Source organism: Erithacus rubecula (genome assembly GCF_903797595.1).
Source record: "Erithacus rubecula genome assembly, chromosome: 19".
NCBI lineage: Eukaryota > Metazoa > Chordata > Aves > Passeriformes > Muscicapidae > Erithacus > Erithacus rubecula.
Window position 1 is genome coordinate 1,115,631 of NC_136671.1, and position 8,545 is coordinate 1,124,175.

At 65.8% G+C, this 8,545-nt stretch overlaps 2 protein-coding genes across 2 annotated transcripts; both read right to left on the minus strand.

Annotated features, from left to right (window-relative positions):
• Window positions 1-2,256: 2,256 nt before the first annotated feature.
• SLC35E4 (solute carrier family 35 member E4) lies at window positions 2,257-4,718 on the minus strand. The gene is given in 7 exon segments (XM_079322985.1): window positions 2,257-2,572; window positions 2,575-2,644; window positions 2,646-2,704; window positions 3,944-4,028; window positions 4,030-4,050; window positions 4,052-4,384; window positions 4,386-4,718. Coding segments are annotated over 7 exon segments (1,020 nt in total). The 5' UTR covers window positions 4,551-4,718; the 3' UTR covers window positions 2,257-2,285.
• A 719-nt stretch (window positions 4,719-5,437) lies between these two features.
• TCN2 (transcobalamin 2) lies at window positions 5,438-8,285 on the minus strand. Its single transcript, XM_079322986.1, has 10 exons — window positions 8,026-8,285; window positions 7,396-7,585; window positions 7,274-7,321; window positions 7,060-7,193; window positions 6,806-6,964; window positions 6,554-6,729; window positions 6,202-6,373; window positions 5,923-6,115; window positions 5,640-5,761; window positions 5,438-5,544 (listed from the first exon to the last, which is right to left on the minus strand). Exons 1-10 carry the CDS (start codon window positions 8,084-8,086, stop codon window positions 5,483-5,485), a joined length of 1,317 nt encoding a protein of 438 aa, XP_079179112.1. The 5' UTR covers window positions 8,087-8,285; the 3' UTR covers window positions 5,438-5,482.
• Between the last annotated feature and the right edge of the window lie 260 nt (window positions 8,286-8,545).

Below are 8,545 nucleotides of genomic sequence, written 5' to 3' on the forward strand. Positions count from 1 at the left end.
CGGCAGCACCACAGGGCACTGAATCCAAGGAAAGGCAAAGCCATGGATGGAGCCAGGGCCAGGCAGACCCAGTGCCAGCAAATGAGTCAGGGGGCTGGGAAAGGCTGGGAGTCCCGGGGGAGGCGCCCTGGGCCAGCTCTGCTGCAGGTGGCAGGTTTGCAGGTTCCACTCCTTCCTTCCAACACTCCTCACTATGAAAAAGCCTCTGGAATGTGAGCCCAGAAAGCAAACAGGCTCCCGGCTAGAGCAGGGGCCGTTGGCTGATAACTGCGGGCCCTTTGTGTCCATTTGGGATGGGCACCGCTCCAGGCACACCTGGGGCACCTTGGCAAAGGCGGCAGCTGGCAAAAGCGGAGAGCTGCCCCGCCCCTCACCTGAGTGCTGGGAAGGGGCTGTTCCTCAGTGCTGCTGCAAACAGCCCTCAAATCACTGCCCTAACAATGAAAAAAAATCACTGTTTGGGAAAGAGGGCGGGAACCAGTAGGGATTTTCCAGGGGAAGTGAGGTTGTGCTTGTGTGTTCAAGTGAGTCACTAGGCTGGAGAGGGACGGGACAAGCAACACATGGTGTGACTTTTGGGGCTGTCCTATGCAGGGCAAGGAGCTGCACTCCATGATCCTTGTGGGTCCATTCCTACCCAGGATATTCCATGATTCCATGAGTCAAGGGACAGGAAGCTCCACCGTCATACCACCCCAGGGCAGGGCAAAGCTCCCAGCCCTGTTCCAGACAATTGTGGTCAGTGACTGCTCTCCACGTCACTGCATCCCTCCCGTGTGCTGTGGGGTGTCCCAGTGTCAGCAAGCTGACCCTGCTGCACCTGGAGATGCTGGACACAGCTTCTTCCCAGGAGCTGGAACATCCTGAGACAGTTCTGTGCCTCAGTTTCCTATCCCGCGCTGGGTGTTCCTCCCTTCCTTCATTCTTGGCCAGGAGATCCACTGGGAGCCGTAGGGTGGAGTACAACAAAATAGAGCTTATTTTTGGGACAAGTGCAATCAGAGCTGGGTCCTTCGGCCCTGGTGTGGAGATACAAGTGTGGCAACAGCCACCCCGGAGCCCAGCAGCGGTGCCAGGCACACACACTGGCTGTCCCTTTGCCATGGTGAGCATGTGCTGTGTCACAGCCCAGCACTGTCCTGTGGCACAGCCCAGCACTGTCCTGGAGCGATGGCAGCTGGTCCAGGATGCTCCTGTCCCCTCGGCTGGGCTCTCACCATCTCTGCCATGGATGCCAGTCTGCAGCGAGCTGGGAGGGGTGGGGAGACAGCTGTGGGGGCTGAGGGGCATGGTGGGGACAAAGACAACACTGGCAGCACCACCAGCAGCCCCATGGGATTGTCATGACACGGTGGGGACGGGAACAGGAGAGGGGACATGTGCCCGCCCTGTCCTGGGCATTCAGTTCATCCACAAGAACAGAGTGTACACAGAGAGCCAGGGGCCACTCCAGCCAGCAGAGCTCACTAGTGACACACAGACACACACACACACACACACACACACAGACACACACAGACACACCTGTTTTCCCAGGTGGGACAGCAGCTGGATGCACAGAACTGTGTATCCAGAGCCACAACCCTGGGTGTGCCACGTGCAGAGCCAGTGCACACACACAGGTACCTGCTCACCTGCACAGAGCCCTGGCTACAGCAGTGCCTGTCAGCAGCACACACCTGCACACATACACTCTGAGGCACACCTGTGCCACACAGACACCCACCTATGGACAGTCTGTACCAATGCACACGTTGCCACAAGCACTGACCTGCTGCAATTAGAACCTGTGCACACCAATATGTGCATACAGAGCTATGCCACACCAATGTGTGCAGCGTCATACACATCACCAACGCATGTCCTACAGAGCCACTGGCCACACTGGCAGAGCCTGTGCATACCCCAAAGCACAGAGCTGCACTGTGGTTGCCACTCACACCATGTGCAATTCAACACACATGCATACAGCTGTGCACACCAGCACACATGCAACTTGTGCAAAGCAGGACGTGTCCACTCCACATCTGGGCACACCAAAAACCACATGTGCACACAGCTGTGCACAGACACGTGTGTGCCCCTCAGCACCTGGGTGTGCACACAGAGCTGTGCACACTAATATGTGTGCTACCTGTGTGTGCACACTGACACGTGTGTGCTCCTGTGTGCACAGAGCCGTGCACACTGACACACATGCCAGACACACCCTGGCAAGCACGTGCAAACTCACACCCAGGCACAGCACTCCCCCAGAGCCCCCCGGCCCCGACCCCCGCGGGTCCCTACTCGTGGCGCGGGTGCCGCCGCAGCCCCCAGCAGGCGGCCAGGAGCCGGGGCTGGTGGTACAGCACCATCCCGGCCAGCGTCAGCGCCACGCCGGCGTAGCCCAGCGCACCCAGCCGCGTGCCGAACAGCAGCCGCGACAGCAGCAGGTTGCCCACCACGGTGAGGCTGCCCAGCAGGTGCAGCGTGAGGGCCGAGGTGAGGGACAGCAGGCAGGAGGTGGCCAGGTTGTAGAGCACGGAGCCCAGGCAGCTGAGCAGGACGCAGCCCCAGAGCGCGGCGTCGGGCGAAGCACGCCCTGCCACGAGGGGCCCAGCTCCAGCGCCACGGCCGCCCCGAACAGCAGCACGAAGCTGGGCCAGAGACGTCAGGCCCAGCAGGGACAGCGCGTCCAGACATCCTCCTGCCAGCAGCACACCTGGGGGACAGGGGACCAGTCAGGGGGACGTCCCACGGGGAAACACCCACCTGCCGCAGGGACACCCACCAACACCAAACCAAGCAGGAGAGAAATCCCCAAACGTCACTGGGAAGGGGGAAAATGAGGAGGGTGGGCAGTTCCTTCCATGGGCTGGGTTGCCCTGCTCTGGGGAGTCCCAGTTTAGAGGCTCCCTGGTTTGCATGCATCTGTTCAGGAATTCAGGAGTCCTTCATTACTGGGATTCCTTGGTTTAGGGGTGCCCTGGTTCACGGGGTATCCCGTTCTGGGGATGCCCTGATTCAGAGGGTGTCCGCTTCAAGGGTGCCTGTGTTTGGGGTCAGAGCGTCACAGGGAGAGTTGGACAGGGCATTCCTCCCAGCTGTCACCCCCCTCCAGGTCATCTGAGGGACAGTGGGGACAGCAGGCACAGCAGGGCTGGCTGCCACACACAGACATGCCTCCACCCTCCTCGGGGACACTGCCCATGTCCCACTGGGGGTGGAAAGGTGACAGGGCAGTGGCATGATAACCAGTGGTGTCCCTTGAAGGGGGGGGGTCACAGCACCCCAGTACAGCCTGGAGACCTTGGGGTGGGCACAGGGCCCCATATCTCACAGGCTCCAGAGGAAATCCTCCTTCCCAGCCAAAACCATTCCAGCTGACTCCTCACTGCCATTTGCCAAGGATACCATGGCCAGGTGGCACCAGATCACTTGAGTCCCCAGGAAGGGGGGGATTCACAGGGAGTCCAGCAGCCACAGGGATGGGACAGGCTGGGTGACCCTGTGCCAAGCCAGGGCGCTTCTACCCCCTATGGCCCAAGGACACCACAGGGACACTACTGGTGTCATCACTGACAAACCAAAGTCACGCCACCTCAGGGCCACAAGCACGACACAGCCCCAAGAAGGGCAAGGGTGGCAAAAGGAACAGAGTGGGTAAGGGGTGGCACCAGGGCCAACAGGGACAGCAGGTGGCACCAGGACTGGGGTGAAACTGGGAGCCCAAGTGCCACCATGGCTGGGGTGACACTGTGGCCAGGGAGTGTCACCAGCACAAAGGTGGCACTGGGGTGACACCAGTGATCGGATAGGGTGGCAGTGGGGCTGGGGTGACACCAGGGTGCACAGTGGGTGGCAGGGCGAGCAGGGAGAACCCCCTGCACTCCCGTGCCCCAGGGGCCGTGCCAGGGGCAGGCGGACATGCAGGACAGGGACAGGGACAGGTGGCACTTACTCTGCTGGATGGACTTGAGGGCGCGGAGCACGGTGGCGGCCAGGAGGAAGCCGCAGCCGGGCTGGGAGAAGCAGAGGCCGCCGGCGAATGCTGCAGGCGGCCCCGGCCACACACCGGCCCCATGGCCCAGAACTGCAGCGGGCGCGGCCGCCGGCCCCACAGCACCCCCAGCACCAGCGTCACCAGCGGCGTGGTGGTGGCCACGGCCTGGGCCACGTCCAGCTGCACGTAGCTGAGGCCCAGGTTGCCCAGGGCCACGCTGGTGCAGAAGGTGAGGCTGAGCAGGTAGATCCTGGCGCGGGGCCGCGGGCCCGGGGGCCGCGCCCAGCCCAGCGGGTATCCCACGGCCGCGCCGGACAGCATGTGCAGCGCCGAGAGCAGCAGCGGGTAGCGGAACCCGTGCGCCGCGAAGATCCACTTGTTGAGGCCGGCCATGGTGGTTGCCGGTGCCCAGCCAGGCCAGCACGCTGAGGGTCAGCGGCAGCCCCGGGCCCGGCCCGGGCCGCCCCCCGCCCGCCTGCCCCGGGTCGGGCTTCCAGGGCCGCAGGCCGCCCCCGCCCGCCGCGCTCATCGCGGCTTCATCGCCCCGCCGCGACCGCGGGCACATGGGCGCCGGCTCCGCCGCCTGCGGCCGCCCCTCGCCGCTCTGCCCCGTCCTCCCGAGAGCCCCGCGATGGCTGCCGGTGACAGCGGCGGTGACAGCGGCGGCGACAGCGGCGCTGGGCGGTGGCGGCCGCGCTGTCCCCGTTCCCTGTGCGGCGGGCCCGGCCGGGGGTGCTCCGGGGCTCAGCGCCGGGGAGGCGGCGCCATGTGCCGGGGAGGCGGCGGCGGCGGCCAGAGCCCGGGGAAAGTTTGGCGATGGCGGGAGGAGGGCGGAGGCTCCTCCCTGCGAAGGCAGCGCGTCACTGCCGGGCGGGCGGGGCTCGGTGGCACCGGGACACCGGACACAGCCCGCCGTGCCGCCGGGCACCCCGGCCCTCTCACCGGGCGGGGGCTCCGTGCCGACAGCGGGGCCGCCTCCAAGACCCCGCCCGGACCCCGCCGTCATCGCCCCCGAGCCCAACCCGCCGCTGCCCCGGTGATTTTGGGGGCTGGATTAAACTCCCGGGGGAACCATGCAGATCTGGGCACGCCTGAGGGTCTCCCTTGGGCACCGCGGTTCCCGATCCCCAGGACAATGGGGGCTCAGTACCCCCCGGGGGGTTACAAGAGAGAAGGATCCCAGTTCACCCCGTGCTGGGGATGAACAGCACTGACTCGGACTCCCCAGATCTTTGGCCGTCCCAAAAATGCTTTGGACACCCCCAAAAACGGCTGTTCCAGCGGCCACCTGCCCCATTCCCGAGTGAGACCAGGACTGGAGGAGCTGCTGGTTTTGGTTCTCCCACCCCACTGCACCTGCAGGACAAAGGGCATAGTGTATGTCCCCTCCTTCTGCCTCTGGCAGATTTGGAGTGCTGGCCCGTGGAAAGCAGGAGGCATGGAGCCGGCTGGTCGTGTGCCCACAGTTGGGGTTTCATTGCCATCACCCCCCACCCTCTACCACTCGCTGAGGCGCAGAATGAGGGTCTCCCCATCTTTGGGTCTGTAGTCAGCAATACCTGTAGGGAGAGGGACAACAGTTTGGGGTGAGACGGCAGCTATGGGTATGCAGGGGACCCCTGCCAGCTCCCCAGGGACCCCACCCACCACTCACCCATCTGCAGGGGGGTGTCAGGCGCACGCAGGAGCTGCCAGTAGTTCCGCTTCTCCAGCCGGGCCTCCAGCCCCAGCACCTGGGTCAGGAAGGGGCCGTGGGGCGTGTCCTGGGTGTGGAACCTGCGGGTGGGACAGCGGGGTCAGGGTGCTGAGGGTCTGGCCTCCACACCGCTGGCACTGGCCCAGAGCTACTCCCAAGGGTGCTGTGCGGTGGGACTGGAGTGAGCCCGGCACAGGGCACAGTGCAGGGCACAGGCCATCACAGCGCGACCCCCACATACTTGAAGACGTGGGGCTCCAGCGCAGCAGCCGCCTGGAGCACGCCCAGCAGGGAGGCGGAGGCGGGCACGGGCACGGGACGGTCGTAGAGCCGGAGCTCGTAGCACCAGGGCAGGGGACACTCCACCACCAGCTGCACCGTCTTGTTCCCCGGCACCTCAGCCAGGGGCTCCATGTCCAGCGGTGTCAGCGTGTCTGTGAGAGGCCACCACGGCGCTGGTGGCACCCAGCCGCTGTGGTGACACCAGCGCTGACCCCAGTGCTGCTACCCCCACTCCTACCTGGCTCCTCCCGGCAGTGCATGGAGGCAATGTCCAGGTAGGAGCGGCCGTGCAGCACCGGCAGCACCTGGGCCATGGTGGCGGCAGTGCCGAAGGCCTCCAGGTTCTCCAGCAGTGCAGCCATGCCCCGGCTGAACTCCGACTCCTGGCACGCGCCTGTGGCCAGGAACACCTGGGACAGGAGAGATGGAGGTGGCGGGAAGAAGGAGAAGGGTTGGGCACCTGGGCACTGCACTGCTGAGCATCACTTGCCCCGAGGCAGCCGCCCCTGCCTGGGCACCCACATCTGCACCCAGTTCCTGCCACGCCCATTGCCAGTGCCAGCCCGGATATCCCCTCAGGTGGCACCCACCTGCAGGGCCCACGGGGTGCTGTAGATGTTGCCGATGATGCCGTCGGAGCCCTGGAGCTCGGCAATGTCCCAACTGATAACGCGTGCAGCCTCCCGGAGCTCGGCCGCCAGCTCGGTCCCCACCAACTTCCTCTGCTCCAGGCAGGTGAAGGCCAGTGCCACCACGGCTCTGGTGTCTGCAGGGACACGCCGGTGTCACCCTGGAGTCACACGCATGCCAGGGTGCCACCACCTGTGCCCACGGGCCCTTACCCACAAGACTGCCATGGTGCCCGAGTCTTCCATAGTTCTGGGCCGTGAGGAGCCGCCGGATCACCCCCTCCCGCACCCGCTTGTGGTGCACACACAGCGCCAGCACGCCCAGCCCGTACTGGTAGTAACTGGTGAGGGGGTGGCCGTCCTGCCAGGAGCCTGGGGACAACACGTGGTGTCACCGGGCTGAGCCGGTGCCCCACAGCTGGACGTGTAGGTCCAAATGGGCGCTCACCCCGCAGGGACATGCTCACCTATCCAGTCCTCCTCCAGATGGTGCTTGAGCCAGGTCACCAACGTGCGATGGGAACGGGGTGGGAGACAGGCAGCCCGCAGCCCCAGCAGGTACAGTGCCAGCCTGCCCGTCTGCGGGGGTTCTGCCACGCTCCTGCAAGGCACCGGTCACCTCCCAGGACACTGCCTGAGGTGTCACCTGCCCTGAGGGGACCCCGGGACACCCACACGTACGTGCTGTGCTCAGCATCCCACCGGGAGTGGCCGTGGGCCTGCAGGCTCCTGCGGGGACAGGGGGTCAGCACGGGGAACAGGGGCGGCCCCAAATGCCCGTGGGGGAACCCCCGGGGACCCACCTGCCGTAGGGGTGCTGGAAGGCGTCCTGCAGCCGCTCCAGGTAGCGCTGCTCCAGCCGCGGGTCGTGCTCGCGGGCCAGCCGCAGGGCCAGGTACACGGCGGGGTCGGGGTCCCGCGCTGGGTCCCCCGCCAGCCCCAGCAGCCGCGCACCCAGCGCCCGCACGGCGCCCGCCGAGCCCTCCGGGACCCCTGCCCCGGCCCGGAGAGGCGGCGCAGGTCAGGGGCACCAGGGGGCCGGGACACCCCCAGGCACGGCCCTGCAGCTCCACAGCCCCCCAGAGCTGTGCGGGGCCCCGGCACCCACCCCTCCGCGTCCCCCCCAAATCCCATAACATCCAGCAAAGCAAAGAGGAAGAAACAAAGAGACGTGACATGGAGCAGGAGCACAAAGAACTCGAGGGGGTGGCAGGGTCTGGGGTGACACCCCTGTCGCCAGGGACCCGTGGAGGGGTGGGGGGGCACGGGCTGGCTCCGGGCAGGGCTTGGGGGGATCTGAACCCCGGAGAATTTGCCACCGAGTCACCGTCCGAGGGTCTGGAGATGGGGCTCATCACTCCCAGCCCCGTTGCTCGGGTACCCCCCGGGCTCAGGGGGTCCCGGGCAGCTTTGGGGGCCGGGGCCGCACTCACCGCAGCACCGGGCGGGCAGGACCGCGGGCAGCAACAGCAGCAGGACGAGCGGCAGCCGCATGCTGGAGCGGGACAGGGGGGACAGGGTGGGGACACGGGGGGGACACAGCTCGGCACAGCCCCGCCGGGCAGCCGGGAGCGGCAGGATGAGCCTGGGAGCGGGGACAGCACGGGAAGGAAGGTGTGGCGAGAGGCCGCTTCCGCACGCCGGGGCCGAGTCAGCACAAACGGGGCAGAACTTCGGCCGAGAGCTTTGCACCCCCGGCCAGCCCGGGACACCCCGCCCGGGACAGCCCGACCCTCGCTGCCGCTGCTGGGGTCAAAGCCGGCGGTCACTGCCCGAAAGCAGACAGAGGTGAAACCCGGCCAAACCCGGCCCTTTGGAAACGGGAATTCCCACGCTCACCTCGACTATAATTTAATTGAGAAAAAGAGGATCGATCAGCCCCACCCAGGAGCCGAGGAACAGGGGGAGAGGAGGCACAAACCCCAAAAAATAAACCCCTAAAGCCTGGGGTGG